At 36.7% G+C, this 26,752-nt stretch overlaps 1 protein-coding gene across 1 annotated transcript in view; it reads right to left on the bottom strand.

Annotated features, from left to right (window-relative positions):
• Positions 1 to 26,752, bottom strand: part of UPF2 (UPF2 regulator of nonsense mediated mRNA decay) — a 112,743-nt gene that overhangs the window by 64,955 nt on the left and 21,036 nt on the right. The window contains exons 5-8 of the mRNA XM_030321117.1: positions 21,034 to 21,231; positions 11,337 to 11,486; positions 9,194 to 9,297; positions 3,575 to 3,660 (exon numbers count right to left, since the gene is read on the bottom strand). Of these exons, the coding sequence (XP_030176977.1) occupies positions 3,575 to 3,660; positions 9,194 to 9,297; positions 11,337 to 11,486; positions 21,034 to 21,231 (538 nt within the window). The remainder of the gene's footprint in view (positions 1 to 3,574; positions 3,661 to 9,193; positions 9,298 to 11,336; positions 11,487 to 21,033; positions 21,232 to 26,752) is intronic.

The raw sequence follows: 26,752 nt of genomic DNA on the forward strand, positions 1-26,752 counted from the left end.
CTTCTTGAGGCGTTTTACTGGTGAGTAAACTAAAATGGATTAACCAGTAGCTAACATGATCAAGAGGAGAAAAAAGTCAGGGGAAATAGAAATACAGCATTGTTTGTAATGGCAAAGACTGGAATGTCCAAAATGATTAAATATAGCACATTCATAAATAGAAACACTGCAGCTTTAAAAGGACAAGGGAAACCTTTATATACTGATCTGAAAAGATCTCCAAGATATACTGTTAAGTGAAAACAGTAAGGTTCAGAATGATAAGCACAGTAAGTTGCCCTTGTACAAAAAACAGGAAATATAAGAATCTATAATTGCATTTTCTTGTACATGAAAAAGAAACTTCGGGAAGATACACAAGAATTGAGACAGTGGTTTCCAACTGGAAAGAGTAGAAATTGGATATAGGGAGACAAGGATATATTGAAGGATGTTTTTCAGCACACAATGTTTTTATACTTCTGGGTTTTGAGCCCTGTAAATGTACTACTTATTTTTTAAAATAAAATTTTAGATTTGCATATGACCAACATTAATTTATCCAATATTTTCAAGCACTAACCAAAACTGTAATTGGTATTGAAAATGTACAAAATGAAAAGATTCAGAATGCTCTTTTTTATTTTTTTAAGTAATCTCTACACACAATATGGGACTCAAACTTACAACCTAAGATTAAGAGTCGCATGCTCTACCGATGGAGCCAGCCAGGCACCCCCAGAACATTCAAAAAGCCTGTAGTCTTCACACTTTGGGGGGACACAGGTGGGATATGTGACTGATCCTTCGTACAAAGACATTATATGGAAAGTGCAATAAGGGCATTTATATGGACATAATGGAAATGAGGATGTTGTTCAGGGAAGATGACTCTTAGGCTAAGATTTAAAGGGCAAGCCAGAAATTTTTGGTGGAAAGATAAAAAATATGCCAGGCAGGGGCACCTGGGTGGCTCAGTTGGTTAAGCATCCAACTCCTGGTTTCAGCTCTGGTCATGATTTCATGGTTTGTGAACTCCAGCCTTGAGCTGGGCTCTGCAAAGACCGTGTGGAACCTGCTTGGGATTCTCTCTGTCCCTCTCTCTCTCTGCCCCTCCCCTGCTCTCTCTCAAAATAAATAAACTTAAAAAAAAAAAGAACATCCCAGATTAGAAAACAGAGGCTTGGAAGTAAAGAGAGCAAAGGTATTCAAGAAATCATTACAGATCAGGATTTTGCAAGAGGAAGAGTGCCTAGAATTCTGACTGAAGCTGAAAGGGGGCTAGATAAGAAAAGGCATGAAATACCATGTTATGTAATTCTATTGCCTTCTACATGTCCGCTATTATGCTGAGTGCTGGGGATAAGGAAGTAAACATGGCCTCCTCCCTGTAGCTTAGTCTAGAGGATAACACCCAACAAAACCAAGAAAGCAGCTTTTGCAATACTTTGATGTCGGGACCTTTCCTGTCTCTAGCTCTTTTCACATACTCCGTTGCCTCCATCAGAACGCGCTCTCTACATTTCCTCTCCCCAGCCATTCCTAGCCTAGCTAATTCCTTTCTCAAGACTCCCATTAAATAACCCTTGTTCCAGGCAGCCTTCTTGGACTCCTGAGACTAAATCAATCAGTTCCACTTGCTATATACTTTAAAGCATGCTGTGATTCTTCTTGGTAACTACACTTAGAAGTCTTTGTCTTTCTTCTTTTCCAAACTGTAAGTGGTATGAATACAAGAGCCTAATCTGTCCTGTTTACACTGTATCTCTAGCACTAATCACAGAATACAGCAGACCCTTAACGAATTAATAAATGAATAAATTATAGAACATAATTTAATCTTTCCTGATCACTCAGGTGGATTATAAAAAACCCAAATGATTGTATTTATACATTTCAGGTATATAGACTATGCAGTCTCTTCCTCATGGCTCTAGAATGCTATACATTTCAAGTACTTGTCCCTTGACTTTTTTTCTTTCCTCTCAAACCATAATTGTTAATTCCCACTACTTTTAAGTCTACACTTCTAGCAGATTCCAAGTACATCTAATTTGCAGCTATTTCCTGAGCTAAACAGATAAACAGAGTTATAAGAGATACAAGTGGCATAAGACCAAGTAGCTTTTGAGGACTTTCTTGAGGGGGTGGTGGTTTGGGAGGGAAGGGTGCGCTGAAGGACAGAATGGGGATGCAAAGAGACAGTCTTTTACAAGTAAACTACTTAAACATCACTGCATAATTTCTTTTGTAAACAAGACCTTTTATTTTTGCTAACTTTGGTTTATTCTGTTACATAAGTTCAAATAATTGTTAATACATGTTTCTTCATGCAAATAAAGAGTTGAAAAGAAAAATCTGAAAATAAACATTCCATTGTAAAAGGAAAGAAAAGAATCAGTTGAAAAAAAACTGGTCCAAGATACTGAGGAAAAAGTATTTGAGTTTTCATCAATTCAAGATGTAAGCTTTTTCCCATTTACAAATACATGAAAGTGGAATGTGCCTCACAATTAAGGTCTTAAATGTAAATGGCAATGTTTTTCTCTCTCAGTTGTACATAAAATAATGGTGTACCTCATAACTAATGGTACCTTAGATTTGATGAAATGCATATTATAAAAATATTTATCTATATGACTTTTCTCAACTACATAATTCTTAATTATCTACTCACTATTATTAACATATTCCATCTCTTGCCCCACTAATATGAAAACCAAATGCTCATATTAATGATGGTGACAGGAGATAAAATCCAGTATAAAAGGAAAAAAAAAGTAGCAATTTTGTTTCACTAAGAAATCTCACATTAAGAGATCATGGGCCTCTCCAACGAATGGGCCTAATTAAAATTCTGCTCCAGAAACTCTAATTAAATCCCTCAGAACCCTTATCTTCTGAGGAAAGTATGTACCCTAGCTATGTTGTATGTAATCATCATAATAGTTCACAAAATTATTTATTCATTGTTGAAGAGATAGAAATGCATCTCCTCTGGTTTCCAAGGTCAATAGTCTGAGTGGTCCTGCATACTTCAGGACCATTAATTTAGAGTAATTTACAGCATTATTATTCTCTAAAAGCATTACACAATTAAATATGCTTCTTGAATTACTAGCAACATAATCACTAATGTGACTTTCAACTCTAAACTAGCATAATTACAAAAACTTGAAATTTTTCATTTATACACAACTGTAAAAATTAGATATACTAAGTCTGATCTTCATACAAAATAAAAACTCTCCAAAAAACTTACATACCTTTTGTTACTTTTTCTCCCTCAAAGGCAAAAATGTAAACCAATTGCTTCTAGAAATGATTAAGTTATTACTATTCTTATTAAGTTACTATTATTCTTAAATATTTTCTCTTAAAATAACAGGTAAACATCAGAAGAAATATTTCCACTAGGGCAAAAGAACAAAAGAACAGAAGTCAATGAGAAACAAGTCCTAGAAAATATGCAAAAAACAATCATCTCGGTTGACAAAAGATATTTTGAGGGGATAATTAAATGTGAATGTTGATCTGATAACCATCATTACAGAGTAAAACCACTAACAAATTACTTTTTGTTATTAGTACCTACCTTTGTCTGGGAACTATGAAGAGCGCCCGTACCAACTTCTTCCTATTTGCTTTTGTATTCATGTTCATGCAAAAATCCATTGCTGCCTATGGGAGAAAAAGCAAACTTTTTTCCTTAAAAAACTTTTTTGATTTAGCTAATGAAAGCAGAAACCCTCCATGCTACAAAGGACTTCTATGTGTTCCTAAATATTTCAAAATGGTTTTAGAACACTGGTATTATAAGCATATGCCAAATTAAAGGATCACCGAACTTAAACTATCCTTTCCTTTTAGATCTCAAAATACATGTTTCATAAACTTTTTTTAAATGTATTTATTTATTTATTTATTTATTTACTTACTTACTTATTTTGAGAGAGAGAGAGAGAGAGAGAGAGAAAGACCGAGTGTGAGCAGGGGAGGGGCAGAGAGAGAGGGAGACACAGAATCCGAAGCAGGCTCCAGGCTTTGACCTGTCAGCACAGAGCCCGATGCGGGGCTTGAACTCGTGGATCATGACCCAAGCCAAAGTCAGACACTGAACCAAATGAGCCACCCAGGCTCCCCTCATGAACTTTTTAATTGCAACCTAGTGTTAAAAACAGAACCCCAAGTGGGTAGACTGAAGACCCACCATGAACTATCTGGAAAATAACTGTATGAAATGTGTAATTAATGCCTTCGACCTCATTGAAGTCAAGTAATCTCAGAAAAAAACTCTGACAGAATTAGAAAGTAGCAATAACAGTTACCAGGAGCCAAGAAAATTATTAATGCTAATAACAATAATCAAAAAGGAGCAAAGATAAACTGGAAATGAGAAGAAGGCATACATTATTCTCAGGAATATGTAAGAATAAATGCCCCAACATTGACGAAAAAGATTTAGTTTAGTGTCAACAATCAGACTTGACAATTTAAACTAAAGAAACCACACCTCAATATTGTAATAAATGCTCACTATTAATAAATACAACTATTATTTAGTGTAGCAATCCACCATTCTATGCTACAGATCAAAAAAAAGTGTTCAATATTTCATCAATATGTCTAACATATAAGCATAAAAGAAAAGCTAGAAGAGATGAACATTCTGGAAAGCCACTGAAAAATATAAATATGAGTAATTTTTAAAATACGGTATTTTTAGGGGCGCCTGGGTGGCTCACTTGGTTGAGCTTCCGACTTCAGCTCAGGTCATGATCTTGTGGCTTGTGAGTTCGAGGCCCGCGTCGGGCTCTGTGCTGACAGCTCAGAGCCTGTGGCCTGCCTCAGATTCTGTGTCTCCCTATCACTCTGCCCTAACCCACTCGCATTCTGTCTCTCTCTCAAAAATAAATAAACATTAAAAATAAATAAATAAATAAATAAATAAATAAATAAATAAATAAATGGTATTTTTAAAACCCAGGCATGTATACTTTTAAAATGTTAAAGATTTTCAGTTTACTGTTTGATATTTCATTTAAGAAAAATAACAAGTTTAAGTTATAATTTAAAAAAGAATAGAGGCACCTGTGTGGCCCAGTCAGTTAAGCATCAGACTTAATTTCGGCTCAGGTCATGATTTCACAGTTCATGAGATCGAGCCCCATGTCCCATCAGGTTCTGTGCTGGCAGCATGGAGCCTGCTTGGGATGCTCTTTCTTCCCCTCTCCCCCGCCCCGCCTTGCTGTGCTTTCACTCTCTCTCATTCTCTCAAATAAATAAAATAAATAGGAATAAACTACCTTTAAATATACTTTTGAGGATCTCAAATATTGTCCTTCCATAGGCTCACATGTAATGATTATTTTATCATTAATCCCAATTTCTAATCTGATAATCTCTTGATTATCAGATGCAAATAGAAGATCCATAGAGTTCCCTGAACTATAAAGGATTTCTACTCTTCACTATAGACAGAATATACTGTAACACCTCCTATTTGGTTAAATCTTTTGATGAAATAAATGGCACAACTAACACGGACTAGATTCAAATTCAGGAAACTGACTCACACTGACTCACACTTCATCAAGATCGAAATTTTACATCAACAATTAGTCAAAAGAGTAAAATCAATTTAAATTTTTCTTCTGCAGGGTGCCTGGGTGGCACAGTCAGTTAAGCGTCTGACTCTTGGTTTCAGCTCAGATCATGATCTTGGGTTCGTGAGTTCAAACCCTGCATCAAGCTCCATGCTGGCAGTGCGGAGCATGCTTGGGATTGTCTCTCCCCCTCTCTCTCTGCACCTCCTCTGCTCATGACTGATCTCTCTCAAAATAAATAAATATTTTTAAATTTTTTTTAATTAAAAAAATAGTAATAAATTTTTCTTAACGCTTGTAAAAAGAATATAATAAATGTTATTAAAGCTTACATTTTATAACATTAAAGACTACAGCTAATTAAAATAACAAAGAGAAAATATAAAAGTATAACACATTTTCCTTCAAGCAATTCACCCATATGAAACACTGAAAAATTCTGGACCTAATAAACAAAAACCCCAAGTCATGAAATAAAATGAAATAGGTTAACTCAGGAAATAAAATAGGTTAACATTGGAAAACTTCTCACACAAACATGGGAAAAAACCTCAAAGCAAAATTTGTGAAGATATTAAGAAAAATTTTAAATAGCTAGTAATGGGTATATTTCACCATAAATTAGAAAACATGAAAAATAAAATGTATTTCAATAACTACTTTAGAACACTATCCTTTAAAATACATAAGTAGTTTGCATATTCTATCTAAATAAATTTTATGAAGACAGAGAAGGCAATATTCACTTCACCTACCACAATAATCAAAGGTCAGTTAGGGAACAAACCTACAACGTTCAAAAATCTCCACAGATTAGGAGTCCCTAAAGCATGTCAATGCTTGGCACACAGTAGGGGTTTAATAAATATATGCAATAAATAAACAAAAGATGACATGAGTAGAAAAACTGCCAGAATGAATAAATTTCAGAAAACCACAAAGAAAAAAGCTTCATGTGTATATGAATTCCTAGACTTAACCAGTCCTGTCCTATGGGGAGAAAGAAGCAAAGAGGTCGCCCTGGTGGTATGTGTCTGGGTAACAAGAGCTAAGTGACAACTCAATAAGCAGTATTTTGAAAGCTGTTTCAAAACATTTTAGGTCAATGAAAGACAATCCAGCAATCATTTCTTATTTTATTTAGTAAAAATACATTCTTATAATCATCAAATATATGCAGAAATAAACTACCGTGAATGACATTACCCACAGAAAGTTACTTAAAAAAAATCTTCACTCTGATTTCTATATTGTTACCTAATTACTGAATTCAAACAATTCTTGGATTTTTCTACCTGTTTCCCAAGTACCTTTCCCTCTTAAGCTAATTGCACCTTTGTAAATGTATATGGGAAGAAATTCCCTTCATGAAGAAGTGGACTCCCAGGGGAACACACTGGGGTCCAACAGGGAAGAGTGGCCCCTATTTTTCACCTGACTCTGAGAGTCAACTTCGAATTGAATATATAGTCATTACTGGCAACAGCTCTTAATACTGAACTGGGCGCTAAAGGATACTTTCCAATACACACTTGGAACAATAACACTACTAGTATACAAAACCGATGAGACCCTTTCCACCTTCAGTTTTCATGATGATGCTCAAAATGGGGTACGGGGGTAGAGCAGAGTATCAAGATTTCTCTTTCATCCTCTTTTTAGGTCATATGAATGAATATATGAAAATCTGGCAAGGGAAAGATTCAATCATATTTCAAACTTACTAAGTTTTTGAAAGCCATACATTGATTTAATCATCCCAAGAAGTAAACCAACTTGGAAACAGTTTTTCAAGCCTGCTCGATTACACAAATAGTTACTGAAATACATCTAAATTATTTGAAGAAGGACTAAACGAGTTCAAAGTTGAAAAATAAACTAACTTCTATAATTCTCTATAGGAGACCATCAAAGCATTATGAGGGAAAAAAAAATTAATTATAATAAACTTCAACAAAAAAAATGGTTTAAAGCAACAATTTTCAAACTTTAGGTCTCAAGAGCCCTTTACTTTATACTCGCAAAAATATTAAGAACCTAAAAGAATTTTGTTTATATGGGTTACATTTATCAACATTTACTGTACTAGAAATTAAAACTAAAAGACTTTTAAAATATTAATTCACTTAAAAATACCAAGAAACCTATTAGTTGTTACTTTTTTGGGAAATAAGTATATACTTTTCAAGATGAAAAAAAATTTAGTGACAAAAGTACTTTTTTCGAAGTTAGCTAGACTTTTGTGTCTACTTATGCATTTAATCTGTGGTGATTTGTTTTTTTGGATGAAGTAAATAAAGAAAATCCAGCTTCACACATATACATAGCTGAAAAAGGGAGGTGTATTTTAATATACTTTCCAGTAATCATAGATATTCTTTGATACTACACCAAAACTTGACAAGTGACAGTTTTTTAAGGGCTAGCTGCGATGTGAAACTAAAACCACAGAAATCAATTTTTCATGCCATGTTACATTAAAATCCACTGGCCTATCTTGTACTTTTGAATGCATCTTTGATACCCAAGCAAGATTCTGTTAACAATGTGTAGGGGTCACTGAGAACAATGGTTCACTGAGTTGTGCAGATGTTCCACACACATACATGACATTTTAGAACTGTATTATTTAATATCACTGCCAATCTCCTCAATAAAGTCTCTTCAGAAAAGAATTGGGAAGGTATCAAATTTATGGTGGCAGACATTAAGTTTTCCAAAATTCTAACTTTTTTGAAAACTCAGATTTGTTCATTGGTAATACTTTGTTATTTTCCTTGAAGTGAGAGGCGCACTTTGTTCGTGTTAGAAAATGGTCTGCTAAATACCCAAGGTTGAATAACCACAGTTTGCCCACTGGTTATTTAAGTACTTCTTCCAAGTAAAAATGGTATTCCATGAAAAAAGCAACTAGTTGAGCTTGCAACTCAAACTATCACACAAGTGGTTTTTCTCAAGACAACCTTGAGACAGCAAAAGTGCCCTACACGCCATTCCCATTTTTTCAGATTAAAAGGATGTGTGCTCAAAGGTTGAAATGAAATAAAATCACAAATTTTGATGGAGTCTTCAAGGAGATTCTTAAGTAAAAGCAGCACTCTTTTTTTAATTCATGGCAGTGAAGAATACAAAGGCTATAGTTTGCTACCACTGCACCCACTAATGCCAAACTGCCGGCTGCTTTTGCAAATGTCAAAAACAATGAAAAGGTGGAGGATAGAACCCTAGTATTAGTATGAAAGTTTTAACCTTAAAAACGTCATGAAAGCACCTCAGAAGACTCACTCCAAGAACTGACAAAGCATACTTTAATAACTTCTGGTCTAAAACCGTATTTTCCAAACTCTGGGGTCCCTATGTAAAGGGGAGAAGTGTCAGGCCAACAGGATTCTAGACACCATTCCAGACTATAACAAATAGTTCTCAACTCAGAGAACACTTACAAATTGGCTCCAATCTTCTATGTTTATTTTGTATTCTCATATAAGATTCCATTTGAAGAAATGGTTCATTCTATGGCTAAAATAGTCCAAAACCCACAGACATTCCTAATTAGAGCTATCCTACAAGGTTTATGTGCTTGCATAAAGTTAAACAGACAATTATACCTTGTCTATCAGATCTCGGTTGACACAGTTGGGCAACTGCTGTAGGAAAGCATCTACTATGAGCTTGAGATGAGATCCAGTGCTGGCTTCTTCATCCTCTTGTTCTAATATAAAATTAGTGTTTAAATAGGTTAAAAAAATACAGAGAGACAATCTAAGAATATAAACATTCAATTGTAAGTTATTTGGGAAATAATCTAGAGCTTTTCTTACTTGTGAAAAAATAAAGCCTTTTTTGAGCTATTACCCTGAAGTTTGGATATCTCTAGAAGCATAACCCAAAGTCATTACAGTCTTTCAGATACTGAATATGAAAAGGCAAACTTTTGCACCAGACACAAAAACTTAAAAACAATTGCCCGTTGTTTGACAGTAAGTTTGTTATTTTTATCTGCTGAGCATCTCTTCCCCCATGTCTTCAAGTGACAGCACTCCCATCACCTGCTCGCCTTTGAAGGCAACCCATGGGACTGTGACAGGGAAGGGCACTGCCAAAGCACAGCACACCACCTTCCTCCCAGCCACAGGCAGTCATGACACAGAGCCAGATCCTTCCATGACACTTAAGTACTGACAGTGAGAAAGGAGAACCTCTGAAGTCACTGGCGGGAAGGATTTGGGCCTAGAGCAGCCTCCAGCCATGCCCACCGTCCCTTTCAGGATATAGAGAAAAGAAAATCTGCAGGAGCAAACAACGAAGCCAATACAGAAATATGCACGCAATACTGGCAGAAGGTATCCTTCTAATTAAAAAAATACTAATAAATGGATAACGAAGATGTGGTACACATATAACATGGAATATTATCAGCCATAAAAAAGAATAAGATCTTGCCATGTGCAACAACATGGATGGACCCAGAGAGTATTATGCTAAATGAAATTAGACAGAGAAAGACAAATAAATACCTTGGGATTTCACTCATATGTACAATTTAAGAAACAAATGAACAAAGACAAAAGAGACAAACAACAAAAAAAAAGACTCTCAAATACAGAGAATTGTTGTCTGGTGGTTGCCAGAGGGGAGGCAGATGGGGAGGCAGATGAAACAGATAAAGGGGATTAAGAGTACATTTATTGTGATGAACACTGAGTAATATACAGAATCACTGAATTATTACACTGTACACCTGAAAACCATGTAACACCATATGTTAATTATACTTCAATTAAAAATGTCCTAACTAATAAACTCAATAGAAGTATTTAGGAAACAATTAATAGTATAACATTTTTATTATTAAATATAAAACATTACTCAATTATAAAGACAAATATAAATATAACAGATCAACTAATATACTAGTTGTCTTTTTATAATTCAGCCATTTTAGAGTAACTTTTAAATACTTTATGTTAAGACTGTAAAGATTAGGGGCACCTGGGTGGCTCAGTCGGTTGAGTGTCCGACTTCAGCTCGGGTCGTGGGCTCGCTGTTCACGAGTTCAAGCCCCACATGGGGCTCTGTGCTGACAGCTCAGAGCCTGGAGCCTGCTTCTGATTCTGTGTCTCCCTCTCTCTCTGCTCCTACCCCACTTGCAGTCTATCTCTCTCTCTCAAAAATAAAGATTAAGAAAAAATTTTTAAAAAACAAAAAAACAAAATAACAAAAAAAAGGACTGTAAAGATTATACCACAGAATTAAAGTAAATTCAGGACAAACTAGCAAGTAAAGAAGTGTAAGAAATATCTATTAAGAAGATATTTAGAATGTAGATGATCATTAAAGCATATAGTCACATTATATGGGACATGTGGTGTTTCTGTTCTAAATCCTAAAATCCAAAAAAGTGAAGGTCTAGAAACAACAAGAAAACAGGGAATTACAGAGTAAAGATCTATATTCTTAACGAAGGGTTCTGTGTATAAAGCTTAGTTAAAAATTAAATCGTTAGTGGGGTGCCTGGGTCACTCAGTTCGTTAAGCATCCGACTTCAGCTCAGGTCATGATCTCATGGTTTGTGAGTTCAAGCCCCACATTAGACTCTCTGCTGACAGCTCAGAGCCTGGGGCCTGCTTCGGATTCTGTGTCTCCCTCTCTCTCTGCCTCTCCCCTGCTCATGTGGTTTCTCTGTCTCAAAAATAACATAAACATTAAAAAAAATTTTTTTAATTAAATTGTTAGCAATATAGCGCTTACCTTGCTCATCAAGAAGTTTCTTTGTAAGATCCTCAGCTTCATCTCCACCTTCTAATTCCAAGGTATCATCATTAATTTCTAGGTTCTCCAACTCAAGTTCCAAATCTTCAGGATTCGATACCTCCTTATTATCTTTAGGTTCTTTTGCCTCTGTTTGAAAACAAAGAATCAGTATCTCTGAATTAAAAGTCATACTGAAATCCTGACACAAAAAATAGGTAAGGATTCATAAAATCTGCATCATTTGTTCTGGAACCTATATATATATACCTGGTAACAAATCTGAGTGTATATTTAATATACTCAGATTTTGTAAAATGTAGTATACTCACTGAGAACAAAAACCGTAACTTCTTTGATTCAATATGCCATCTATTTACTGAATGGATGGAAGGAAGGAAGGAAGGAGACGTACACAGCGTGAAGAATTGTAGTAAAGATGAGAAGAAAATAAAGTTGATTAGATAAAGTGGACTCAGATTAAGATGGGTCCCAAACTCCACCATGACAAGTTCAGACTTTCTCTTTTATGCAGTATGAGCTTTACTCAATCATGAGCAGAAGATAACATTTAAAAAAATTTTTAATGTTTATTTTTATGAGAGTGTAAGTAAGGGAGGGGCAGATAGAGAGGGGCCAAAGGATCCAAAGCTGGCTCTGCGCTCATAGCAGCAAGCCCACTGTGGGGCTCAAACTCATAAACCGTAAGATCAGGACCTGAGCCAAAGTCAGACACTCAACAAACTAAGTCACCTAGGCACCCCCAGGAGATAACATAGAAACCTGAGGCGATATGAAGGGGTGCCTGGGAGGCTCAGGTGGTTAAGTGTCCGACTCTGGCTCAGGCCATGATCTCACGGTTTGTGAGTTCCAGCCTGTGTCAGACTCTGTGCTGACAGCCTGCTCCAGATTCTGTGTCTCCCTCTCTCTTTGCCCTTCCCCCACATGCACTCTGTTTCTCTCTCAAAAATAAATACACATTAAAAAAAAATTAAATGTGAAGTGCTGTGAAAACTAACTTACCAACAATATACAAGATAAATTAGAAAGAAAGGAAAGATTAGATGTAAAAAGACCAATCAGGGAAACATCCTTATGATTTAGATGTCAGGGGTTAGAAGAAACAAGCAAAATGGCTAGCAGTTGGTAATAAGGCTCAATAAAAAAAGATAAAAAAGAAAGAGGAACTAAACCCAATTTCAACAAGATTGCCATAATGTTGATCATTATTTCCAAGTGATAGGTAACCGCCAGTTCACTATACTAGCCTTGCTTTTGTGTTTGAACATTTTCATAAATAAAAAACCAAACAATCCTAAATTCAAGACTTTATGCTTAAGAGTGGTAGACTTATAGTGTTGACTAAAATTATTATATTTCTCACCCTCATCTTCTAATCTCATAATTTATGCATTGAAAGCAGAAATGTTTCACTGATAAATGACACCACACCATATTTGGAAGAATCAAAGCTTTAACTAGTAAGGACTGGTTTTGCTGCCTCTATTGGAGGCAGACTTTTCTCATTCATTAACCTTTTCATTCAACTAACACTTAAATTCCTACTACATGCTAACTACTGTTCTAAACAATAAGGATACAACTTTGTACCAGATGAAAACCCTGCCCACATGCAGCATACACTCACACTCACTCCCCAGCGACCTCTAACGTCTGCCTATCAAAAGCCAAATGATCAGCTACTATGTATTCAAAACTATGCCAAGCTGCTGAATATTCACAAAAAGCTTAAAATGTGACCCTTGCACTCAAGAAATGTACAATCTACCCAAGGAAATTAAGCCGATTTACATGAGAGAGTCAGAGGGGTATGGGAAGGGGAGGAGAGGACCCCAAGCAGAAAACAGAACAATGAATGAAGGCCATGAAGCAGCAAGAGAAATGGTCCGTTGCAGACGCTGAAAAGAAAAAAGTAAGAGTAGTGTGGTATCAGATAGTGGAAAGGAAGACCTAAACCAAACTATGCAGGGCTCAAGAGACCATGTTAAGTTTACATTATATTCCAAATAAACGCAAATCCATTAGAAGACATTAGAGTAAAATTAATTTTTTAGAATGTATACAAGGCAGCAAAAGCATATCCAGGGCAGCCAGGGAGGAAGTATCACATAGTGGCCCACATTCAGAGGTGATGGCACCTGAGGTTAGAACAGTAGCTGTAAGGATAAAACCAATCTGAGATATATTTAAAAGGTTGAATTAACTATATTACTAAAGTGACTGCTCCCTCCTCTTCTATCTGACCCTGAAAAACACTGACACTTAAAAGGGCAAATGAAAGTGGAAGCTGAAGATAAACAATAAGAAAAACCAGGAAGGGGGCGCCTGGGTGGCGCAGTCGGTTGGGCGTCCGACTTCAGCCAGGTCACGATCTTGCGGTCCGTGAGTTCGAGCCCCGCGTCGGGCTCTGGGCTGATGGCTCAGAGCCTGGAGCCTGTTTCCGATTCTGTGTCTCCCTCTCTCTCTGCCCCTCCCCCGTTCATGCTCTGTCTCTCTCTGTCCCAAAAATAAATAAACGTTGAAAAAAAAAAAAAATTTAAGAAAAACCAGGAAGGGTTAGTGCCACAGAAGCCATGGAAAGGAAATGCCCCACAAAGGAAATAGTAAACTGTGCTGCATGGTTTGAGAAATCAAATGAGACAAAGACTGGAAACTGCTCATGAGACACAGCAACATGAAGATGATGGTAACTTTGGCAAAAACAGTTTCAGGGTAGAGGAGAGGTTGAAGCCAGACTGGAGCAGACTAAAGGAGGAAGTAAGAAAGTGAAGAATCTGCACGTAGCCAATTCTTTCAAAAGGACTGCTTAAAAAAAGATAGATGGAAAGAGATGAGAGACCCAGGAGGTGTCAGAGTATTCACAACTTGTTTGATCTGTTTTGTTTTTTAAAGATGAGAATATATTTGAATACTGAGATTAAAGATCCAGTAGAGAAAAGGACAGAGAGACCGAGAGTTTGATACCAAAGAAATCAAAAAAGGATGGATGATGGACTATAATCGGGTTCGAAAGAAAGAGGGCGACAAGATTCAGAGCAATAAGATGAACTGGCCTTTAACAGAAGGTATAAAAGTTCACCTTATCACCCAGGGAAGAAACGTTCTAGAAGCCCTAAGACAGGTAGATTTATAAATCAGAAGGGGCACAATGTTGAGGGAGTTCTATATGATGGCTTCTATCTTCTCTATGAAGTACTAGAGTGCACATGATTATCTGCTAAGCTGGGAAGCCGAATGAAACTGGAGAAAGAATGAAAATGTGTTTGGAGTATGGGAGAGTTAGCTGAGGACAAAGATGTTGTCAAGTTTCCATTCACTGTTGGGGACCTGGTTGAGGTTGGGGACCACGAATTTATCAAGTTCTCAAGCTATCTAACTGATCTTCTATATCTAGGAGAGCATAACAGTTTGGATACAGAAACCAGTATGTTGGATGACTGAGTTCAGCCAAGGTTGAACTTGACAGGCATATATAAATGAAAGACAGAAAGAGAAAGAATGTACAAGAGAAATACTAAAGATGAATACCTAAATGCAATCTAGAAAAAAAGGTAAATGGAAGCACGTGGAGACTAATGGAATGGAAAAAAACAAAATTAAGGGAGCCACGCAATGGACTAGAGGTCTCAGAGAAGCACAGTAAGAGGGGCAACGAGGGGATCTGAGAAAGTAAGCTGCAAGGACAGAGAAATATTAAAGTTAGAGATTTCAGGGTGGTGCAGTTTGGGAAGATTATTATTTTTTATTTATTTATTTTTAGTGTTTATTTGATTTTGAGAGAGACAGAGAGAGAGACAGAGCATGAGAAGGGGAGGGGAGGGGCAGAGAGGGATGGAGACACAGGATTCAAAGCAGGCTCCAGGCTCTGACCTGTCAGCACAGCAGGGTCCGAACTCACAAACCTTGCGTTCATGACCTGAGCTGAAGTCGGATGCTTAACAACTGAGCCACCCAGGCGCCCCATGGGAAGATTAATTTTCTATCACGCTGGTAAGAATGAAAGGCAGTGAGAGATTCCTTAAGTTCAAACCAGTTACTGGTGGAAACTGTCCCATAATTTTTTATCCACAAAATACCTCTACCAAATACAAGGGCATTTTCTTTCTTTTGAAGTTCAACTATTTAGTCAGTCACCAAATCTGATTTATTCATTCTTGATTATCTGTATGTGAGACCATATCCCTTTCTTTTCATTCTTGTTACTGCTCCTATAACAGACCTCTTAACATTACTAAAACAGAAACCTAGCCAGTCCACACCATATTTCCACTTTACTTTACGCTGTATGTCACTGACTAGAGTAAACTTTAACAGAAAGTAACCAGAGTAACAGTAAGCTGCTTAGTGATCACATCTATGCATCCATGTTATACAAACTTCAATTAAATGGTATTCACGGTCTATAGCAAGATAGTCCAAACCAATTTCCCCTACTCTCCGATTTATTACATCTTCTAAAAAGACAAAATGAATTATTTGATCCTTACTTCCTCTCCAAATATACGCAATCATTTCCAGCTTCAATATCTTTTTTCATGCCATTGTCTCTACTTGGAAGGTCCACGCCGTCTCTTGTCAAAACCCAAGCCAAACTTCAAAGTCTGTCACAAGTTCCATTTCTTCCAGAGTTTTATCTGATCTCCAACCATGGTTACTGCCTCCACTGTCACAGTTCTTTGTACTTTTCATAAGGCCCCACACCTACTCTCCTTCACATTAGAATTCTTTGAGCCCTGGCTGCTCCCCACTAATGTGACCGTGAAGACCACAGACCCTGTGTTCATATTTGTCTCGCCCGTGGCTCTCAGCACATTATCTCACATGAGAGGATGAGGTCCTACACCCAATTCTCAAAGAGAAACAAATATCAGAACCCTTCAAGTAAGTCAAACTTGCATGATGATACGAAAAACCTAGACCATGGCAAAAATCACACAAAATTTTCAAATCCTTAAAACTGTAAGAATTATTGAGGTGACTAATATTTTAGAAACTACTCCTCACTCGGGACTTCAACTCTATACATGAGAAGATACCTTCTGAAAAATTTTAACTGACAAAACTGGGTAGGAGGCATCTAAAATGAGCATTATATATATATATATATTTTCCCTATACTTTTTGAAATATTTCAAATATTTCAACACCATTCTTCAAAAAATATGAAGTAAAATTTACCTTAAGGTAAGAACGTCTTTGAGATCAACCAAGGTTTTTATATTTTCAAAGTACCACAGGGGCCCCTTGTAAGGTGTTTTCACCATAGGATGACCCCAACTACCTTTTTCACAATAATACCCTAATTTTCAATGTATTTTAACTTAGATTCTGAAGGATGTTATAAAAAGTTAAGAAACAGTTTTATTATTCTTCTTCCAATCAGTATTCTAACCAGCACCGCCCCATCCCCCATTTAATATGTTACATATGGAAAAAAAGAACAAAACTAATCCTTCAATTTTTTTTTTCCCAGTTAAAAACTTTTGTGTCTGGGTGATAATGATATGTTATTACATGTGTTACCTGTAACACATGCACCACTGTGGTGGGGATGTTGCCCATGAGGGAGGCTGTGCATGTCGGGGGGCGGGGGGAGGGAGGATATGGGAACTGTGTACTTTCTGCTCAGTTTTGCTGTGAACGTAAAACAGCTCTAAAAAATGAAGTCTAAGGGCACCTGGGTGGCTTAGTCGGTTAAACATGTGACTTCGGCTCAGGTCATGATCTCACAGTTTGTGAGTGTGAGTCCTGTGTCAGGCTCTGTGCGGACAGCTCAGAGCCTGGAGCCTGCCTCGGACTCTGTGTCTCCCTCTCTCTCTGCCCCTCCCTCGCTCACACTGTCTCACTCTCTCTCAAAAATAAATAAAACATTTTTTAAAATTTAGATATTAAAAAAATAAATAAAATTAAATTTAAAAATTAAGTCTAACATATTAAAAAAACAGCTTTTATGCATCAAAGGATAATCGAGAAAGTAAAAAGGAGGTCTTCAGAATGGGAAAAAATATCTGGAAATCTGGTAAGGGTCTACTATCCAGAATATTTAAAAAATACTTACAACAAAAAGATAACTCGATTGAAAAATGGACAAAGGTGGGAAGCCTGGGTGGCTCAGTCAGTTGGCCCCTGACCCTTGGTTTCAGCTCAGGTCATGATCTCAACAGTTCGGGAGTTCGAGCCCCGTGTCAGACTCTGTGCCAACACTGCTTGGGATTCTCCCCCCTCTGCCTGCCTCTCTCACGCTTGTGTGCTCTCACTCTCAAAAATAAATAAATAAACGTTAAAAAAAACTTTTAAAAAAATGGACAAAGGATTTGTGCATGTCGTTGTTTCCTCAACGAAGACAAATGGCCAACAAGCACATGAAAAGAGATTCAACATCACTAGCCATTAGGAAATGCAATCAAAACCACAATACCATTTTCACACCCACTAAGATGGCTATAATCAAAAAGAAAATCATACAATAACAAGTGTTGACAAGGATGTAGAGAAACTGGAACCCTTGTACATGGTTGCTAGGAATGTTAAAATGGTTCAGCCACTGTGCGACGGAGTTTGGGAGTTCTAAAATTTAAACACTGAAGTTTGTATCTCTTAATCCTGTTCACCTATTTCATCCATCCTCTGCACCCCTTCCCTATGCCCACCACCAGTTTTTTAGATGTATTAATAAATCTATTTCTGGCTTTTTTCTTTTTCTCTTGTTTGTTTTATTTTTGAGATTCCACATGTAAGTGAAATCACATGGTATTTGTCTTTGTCACTTATTTAGGGTCATCCAAGTTACTGCAAATAACAAGATTTTATTCTTTCTTATGACTAACATTTCATTTTATATATATACCACATCTTTATTTATCTATCAATGGGCACTTAAGTTTGCTTCCACATTTTGGCTATTATAAATAGTACTGCAATAAAGAGGGTGCAAATATCCTTTCAAATTAGTATTTCTGTTTCCCTTGGGTAAATACCCAATAGTAGAAATCGTAGATTGTATAGTGTTCTTATTTTTAATTTTCTGAGAAAACCCTACTGTTTTCTATAATAGTTGCACCAATTAATATTCTTACCAACAGTGTACAAAGATTCTCTTTTGTCCACATTGTCACCAATACCTGTTATTTCTTGCCTTTTTGATACTAGCCATTCTGACTGGTGGGAGGTGGTTATCTCACTGTGGTTCTGACTTGCATTTCCCTAATGAGTAGTGGTAATGAGCATCTTTTCATGTATCTATTGGCCATCTGCATGTCATCTTAGGAAAAATGTGTACTCAGGTCCTCTGCCCATTTTTTAATCAAATTATTTGGTTTTTTGGTGTTGAGTTGTAGAAATTCTTTATATATTTTGGAATATTAACCCCTTATCGAATATATCATTTCCAAGTATCTTCTCCCATTCAGTAGTTGTTGTAATAACATTGTATGGGGACAGATGATAACTACACTTACAGTGGTGAGCACTACACAACATACAGAATATTCTAACCACAATGTTGTACACCTGAAACTAATATAATATTATATATCAACTACACTTAAATTAAAACAAAAACAAAAACAGAAACAGGGGTACTTGGCTCAGTTGGTTGAGCATCTGACTCCTGTTCTCAATTCAGATTGTGATCTCACAGTTCATGACTCTGAGCCCATACTGGGCTTTGCACTCACAGTGCACAGCCTGCTTGGGACTCTCTGTCTCCCTCTATCTCTGCCCCTCCCCTGCCCAAACGTGCGCGCATGCACTCTCTCAAAAATGAATAAACATTAGGGGCGCCTAGGTGGCTCAGCTGGTTAAGCATCCAACTTAGGCTCAGGTGGTGATCTCACACTTTGTGGGTTCGAGCCCCAAGTCGGGCTGTGTGCTGACAGCTCAGAGCCTGGAGTCTGCTTCAGATTGTGTGTCTCCCTCGCTCTCTGCCCCTCCCCTGCTCACACTCTGCCTCTCTCTCAAAAAATGAACATTAAGAAAAATTAAATGAATAAACATTTTAAAGAATGGAATTACCATATAACCCTATAATTCCTAGGTGTATACACAACAAATTGAAAATAGGGACTCAGACACAGCAGCACAAGTCACAGTGGCCAAAATGTGAAACAGCTCAAAAGTCCACCCATGGATAAATGGAAAAATAATTTGTGATATATACACAAAATGAAATATAATTCATTCATAAGTAAGAATGGAGTATTGATAAATGCACAATGTGGTGTACCTCCAAAACATAAGTAAAAGAAGTAAGCTCAAAAGATCATACATACATCACGTGATTCCACTTATATGATACACTAAAAATAGATAAATCCATAGACACAGAATGCAAACTGGTAGTTGCCAGGGGCTAGAGGAAGGGAGGAATGGAGAGAAACTGCTCAATGGGTACAGGACTAATGAATGGAAGGCTCTGGATGTATGTGTTGTAATACTCATACATCAAAGCAAAGAATACTACTTCCTAGTTTTAGTGTAAGGCACAGAAATTACTCATCTTAACATAACCTGAAAACCAGTAGAACACAGTAATTAAGGGTCCAAGTCATTAATTAATAAGGCTGAAATTTCAGATCTACCATGTACTAGCTGTGTAAGTTACTTAACCCTGGGTAGTTACTTAACCTCTCTGTGCCACAGTTTCTTCATGAGAAAACAGGGTAACAACAGTGGCTGCCTCACAGGGTTATTATGAGAATTAAATAATTTTTCACTTATATTTTGAAGTACTAAAATGATGTTTGGCATGAAGTGATCATCAAATAAAAATTACTACCTATTATTTTATTATTTTTTTTTAACATTTATTTCTGAGAGACAGAGAGAGAGACAGAGTGTGAGCAGGGGAGGGACAGAGAGAGAGGGAGACACAGAATCCAAAGTAGGCTCCAGGCTGTCAGCATAGAGCCCAATGAGGGGTTCAAACCCACGAACTACGAGATCATGACCTGAGCCGAAGTCAGATGCTTAACTGACTGAGCCACTCAAGTGCCCCACTAGCTACTATTTTTTTAAATGGGTTCCCTAATAAATGTATCAGAATACAAAAGTACAGGGGCGCCCAGGGGGGGCTCAGACGATTGAGCAGTTGAGCATCTGAATTTGGTTCAGGTCATGATCTCACAGTTTGTGAGTTCAAGCCCCATATCAGGCTCTCTGCTGTTAGTACAGAGTCCACTTTGGATCCTCTGTCTCCCTCGCTCTCTGACCCTCCCCCACTCATGCACACTCTCTCTCAAAAGCAAATAAACATTAAAAAAAAAAAAAGAATACAAAAGTACATTTAAAAACAAGTTATCTGGGGGCGCCTCTATCAGGGGATAGAGCCCCACATTGGGCTCTGTGCTGGGCATGGAGACTGCTTAAGATTTTCTCTCTCTCTCTCTCTCTCTCTACCCCCTCCAGACCCTCGCCCCTGCTCACACCATCTCAAAAAATTTAAAAGTGAAAAAAAATTTTTTTCAAATTATTTCACATTAACATAAATGTTTTAGACTGCTGAAACTGTCACTTATCACCCTTTCATGCTCCGTTGCATATTATTCTTCATTCATTTCATCTAATGACTCAATGTTCATATTGTAAAACTAGTAACTAAACAAAAACCTTTTACAAATACTATTTTGAAACCAATTTTTACAGCACTTAATGTAAATATTTATCCTCTAGAATTTACCTTTGGAATCATCTTTGTTGGAATCTTTATTCTGACAACTTTTCTCATTATCTTTAAACAAGATGGCAGGAACAAAAGCTTTCAAATCGATGAGGTTCTCATAAAAATTCCGAGCGTCTTCATCTTCCCAAATACCACCTTCCAAATCATATTCTCCAGGCTTACCAGGTGTAAAGATATCAATTCCAGGCCCATGCTCTGTAATAAAATAAGCCACAGGGAATTAAAACCATTTCAGGTTTAGTGTGTAAAACCACACAGCAACAAGATATTTTATATTTTCAATTTCACAACTAATGAACCTTGAGTGTTAACAAAAGCTTCTTCAATCAACAAACACTCTGAATTGTTCACAAGACCATCTTTAACATCAAATCAAACTGTGTTTTAAGTAAAGCTCTAAATCCGGACAAACTAGAAGACAGCATATGAGAAAGATGTTTTTTTCATAAACGTTTTAAGCAATTACTGTCAGATTAAGTAGCCATTTGATATATTAGGCCTACTTTCATGAAACTTAAAACCCAAATAAGAAATATGTAAGCCTGGCCATTCCTAAAACACCCATATCTCCCACAGTATAAGGCAGATTGCTATAAATGGTCAACTGATAAAGAAATAGGAAATAATGGAAGAAAAGATGAAGAAATATATAGATATTTCAGTAGAAGACAGAAAACCATGCACACATTTGCATACATACATGCACCTACACACGCTCTACCTTTTACATACAACTAAAAATTCTTAAACTCAGATCAGGAGAATTAATTTCCAACTTCATGATCATGAGACCATTCACAAATTTATCTGTTCTCACTGTGCTTCTCTCCAAACCACAACTGTAAAGTGGAGAATGATGATGTACAGTGAAAATAACCATAAGAAGGGTGCCTGGGTAGCCCAGTTGGTTAAGCATCCAGCTCTTGGTTTCAGCTCAGGTCATGATCTCACGGTTCGTGAGTTCAAGCCCTGCATCAGGGATTTTCTCTCTCTCTCCCTCTCTCTCTGCCCCTCCCCCGTTCTCGCTCTCTTTCTCTCAAAATAAATAAGTAAACTTTTAAAAGTATTCATTTCATAAGAACAAGAGCAAAAACAACAGAACGCTGGCTCCCTGATGCATTACTTATACGCCTTATACCAAATATATTAAAGACAAGACACTAAAACCATACGCTATAAGGGAAAAGAGTGATAAATTTATAACTTCTGTTTAATGAAAAATATAAACAAAAGCAAAGGACAAACTAGAAGACAATACTAGCAATATTCATACAAAGAAATTAATATCATTAATATTCATTAATAATACCTGAGTACTGAGTACTGAGGTTAAGGTTCTTTTCCTATACTCTTTTACTTACCTGTTCAGGGGCTTTATTAATTTTTATATTTAAGTGTTATATTTAGTGTTTTATATTTATGATTATGTTTTATATTTAAAGGTTTAAATGAAACAAACATTTATCATTTTCACCCATTAGATTATGTTTAACAAAGACTGATATCATTAAATGCTAACAAGACGGTAGGGAAGTAAGCACTCTCGTATCTTTTTTTTTTTTTTTAACGTTTATTTTTGAGACAGAGAGAGACAGAGCATGAATGGGGGAGGGTCAGAGAGAGAGGGAGACACAGAATCCGAAACAGGCTCCAGGCTCTGAGCGGTCAGCCCAGAGCCCGACGCGGGGCTCGAACTCACAGACCGTGAGATCATGACCTGAGCTGAAGTCGGACGCTCAACAGACTGAGCCACCCAGGCGCCCCTCTCATATCTTATCTAGAATATAAATTAATACAACATTAAGGGGATGTAATCTGTCTGTACTTATCAATATTTAAATTAAGCATAATATTTGATCCCATAGGATTCCTTCTAGGAATTTATACCAAAGAAATAATGGAAGTGTGAAGTAAGTTTCACAAAGAGGTTGACTATAGCACTGTTTGTAACAGAGCAAAAGTGGATAGAATCTAAGTATCTACCAATAAGATAACAGCTGATATTTATGCACTCTTAATATTAATCAGATGCTAAAAAAAAATGAGGTGTATCTATCTGAACAGACTCAGTAGGTTCTCAAAAATATGTTATTGAAAGAGAAAAGCAAGTCATGCAAAATAACATACTACATAAATTAACAAGCTATGTCTCAATATCTGATTATATATTTTACATAAATATTTTATAGAAAAAAGAGTCTGGACAGATTCATATCAAACTGTACCACAGATACCTTGGAAAATGGAATGCATATGCTAGGAGACTTTCACTTTCCACTCTATAATATGCACAAATATTTTACATATATGAAAAATGTATTTGCATAGTAATCATAAGCTGTGAAAAATCAACTTCTGAGAAGCAAACAAATGCTACCAAGTTAAAAAAAAAAAAGCAATAGATAATCACAGGAAACTATTTGTAATGCATGTGACAAAGAATAATTTCTTTAATATGCAAAATGCTTTTACAATTTGATTAAAGATACATATTTTATTAAAATGAAAAGGAAGAGTTAAAGGATTCAAACCAGTATGTCACAGAGAAACAAACATATATAAAACAGCCAATATTAACCTAAAGAAAAGGATACTCAACCTCACTCAGAAGGTAAAAATCAACAACTACATTATAATAAGAGTCTAAGGAAACACTCATTGTCATATAGCTAGTAGCATGTAAATTTCTTTGGAAGAATATTTAAAAATATATATACATTTTTCTAATTTTTTTAATGTTTGTTTATTTTTGAGAGAGAGACAGAGAGTGAGTAGGGGAGGGGCAGAGAGAGATGGGGAGACAAAATCTGCAACAGGCTCCAGGCTCTGAGCCATCAGCACAGAGCCCGATGTGGGGCCTGAACCCACAAACCATGAGATGATGACATGAACCTAAGTCAGACACTTAATCAACTGAGCCACCCAGGCATCCCTAACTTTATATATTAAAACTTAAAATGCACATACCTTATGGAATTGGTGATTTACTATATTGTACACCTGAAACTAGTATTACACTGTATGTTAACTGGAATTTAAATAAAAACTTAAAACATAAGAAGTAAATGGGGCGCCTGGGTGGCGCAGTCGGTTAAGCGTCCGACTTCAGCCAGGTCACGATCTCGCGGTCCGTGAGTTCGAGCCCCGCGTCAGGCTCTGGGCTGATGGCTCGGAGCCTGGAGCCTGTTTCCGATTCTGTGTCTCCCTCTCTCTCTGCCCCTCCCCCGTTCATGCTCTGTCTCTCTCTGTCCCAAAAATAAATAAACGTTGGAAAAAAAAAAAAAAAAAAAAAAAAAAGAAAAAAAAAAAAAGAAGTAAAATAAAAAATAAATAGTTGCAGAATAGTGTATATAATACGATCTCATTTCTGAATGGCAAGAACAGGCATTCTGATTACTGAAAAGCTGAGGCTTCTCCAGGCCAGGATGGGGTACCAGTGACCTAAAACAACTAAAAAGACCAAACAATATATACAAGTTTTTGAACACAACATCAGATAGCACAGGTAAGTGATTCCTACAGAGAAGAAACAAAAAAGCTGAGCCCAACAATTAAGTGCCCTAGCTTACTACTGCCTGGTAAGATTTTCTAGGCTACAGCCAAGTAAGGGAGAAGCAAGGCAGACCCCAGCAGTCCCCCTGAGTTGAGGACAGAGCTGAGTCTGGCAAGACTACTCTAGTCAACGTGGCTAGATACTGCAGGACACAATACCAGAGAGGAGAAAGCACATAGACCTCAAAGATCAGCAGAAAGCTCCCCTTGAATGTTCAGCCGAATACTGATCAGCCCCTACCTGTGAGGGACTGGGTGAGACTGGGAAAATAACTACTCATACTTCCAATTCATTGGAAATCAGGTAGAGTACAGAGGAATATTGCCTCTGTAATATGGAAAATTGGCCCTAGACTAACAGCTGTTCTGACCCCACCTAACAAAGCCAACCTGAAAAGGATAAAACCTTCCAAGTAGCTTAACTATGCTCCAGAATGAAGCTCAATGATATTTCTAAGAATACAAAAATATCCAGCAGTCATCCCAGTAAACATGATCAGACATGCAAAGAAGTAGGAAAAAATACAAGAGCTATACCAATCACTCAATTAAAATCAATGCAGAAATGACTTAAATGATAAAATTAGTAGACAAATTAAAACAATTATAACTATTTCCATATAGTCAACAAACTAGAAGATAAACTGAGCATGTTCAGGACCATGGAAAATATAACCAGGTTCCAGAGATAAAAACTACATTTCTATATAAGTTTAACAGTACATTAGACACTGTAAAAAGAAAGATTAATGAATTTGAAGACAGAGCAAGAGAAACTATCCAATACAAAAATAGACAAAAAAGTACTGAAGAATAAAAAAGACAACTTCAAACCACCTGGGAGTTGTAACTAAATCTCCATAGCAGGTGGAAGAATACAGAAAACATATTTGAAGAAACAAGGGTCAAGGTTTGGGAAATTTGATGAAAATTGTGAACTCACAGATTCAGGAAGTCCAGTGATCCCAAGCACAAGAAATATACAAAAAACCACACCAAACCACATCATAATTAAGTGATAATAAAGAAATTTTAAAACAACCAGAAGAAAAATACACCATATGCAAAAAAGTATTGAAAGGAAAAAAAAAAGGTCACCCTAAAATTCTATACCTGGTGAAAATATCTTTTAAAAATGATGACATAGCGGGGCGCCTGGGTGGCTCAGTCGGTTGACCATCTGACTTCGGCTCACGTCATGGTCTCATAGCTCGTGAGTTGGAGCCCCACATTGGGCTCTGTGCTGACAGCTCGGAGCCTGGAGCCTGCTTCAGATTCTGTCTCCCTTTCTCTTTGCCCCTAACCCACTCACATTCTGTCTCTCTCAAAAATAAACAAACATTAAGAAAAAAAAAATTTTTTTAAATGATGACACAGGGCACCTGGGTGGCTCAGTTGGCTAAGCATACAACTCTCAGTTAAGCATCCAATTCTCAGTTTCAGTTCAGGTCATGATCTCATGTTTCATGAGATCAGGCCCTGCATCTAGACTCCATGCATGTGTGAGCAAGGGAGGGGGAGAGGAAGAGAAAGAGAGGATCCCAAACAGGCTCCATACTGTCAGTGCAGACCCTGGGATCATGACCTGAGCCAAGAACAAGAGTCAGACAGTCAACTGACTGAGCCACTCAGGTGCCCCACGTGGAACTTCTTTTAAAAAATAAAAAAGTTTGAGGCTCACTGATCAAGAGATATAAAAATTAGTAGGAATTATAGACATAATTAAATGTAAATAAAATAAATGCATATATAGGCATGCAACACATATTTCTTATTGATACAAAATACAAAATAACTCTTGTGCTATAAAAAGATACCTTACAAATACTTTATACTCTTAAAATTTTTAAGTGAACAGAAGTGCCAGATAGTTTGAAGATTAGTGACATATCAATACATCTACAAACATAAATATAATTCGTTCATCAAGTACTTGGTATGACAGATTTAATGTATTAAGAGCCCTACCAAATCAAAAAAGTAACTTTAAAACACCTTTGAAATAATATAAAAAACAACCCATCTCACAAAATGAAAATTTACCTCACAAAACAGCAAGTTTTACTTCTAAATAACAGTTTAAGATAATGTATCATTCAAAACCAATGGATTAAAAAGAAGGATAAATATTGTACGTGGGTGGCTCAATTTGTTAAGTGTCTGA

Source organism: Lynx canadensis, chromosome B4, assembly GCF_007474595.2.
Source record: "Lynx canadensis isolate LIC74 chromosome B4, mLynCan4.pri.v2, whole genome shotgun sequence".
NCBI lineage: Eukaryota > Metazoa > Chordata > Mammalia > Carnivora > Felidae > Lynx > Lynx canadensis.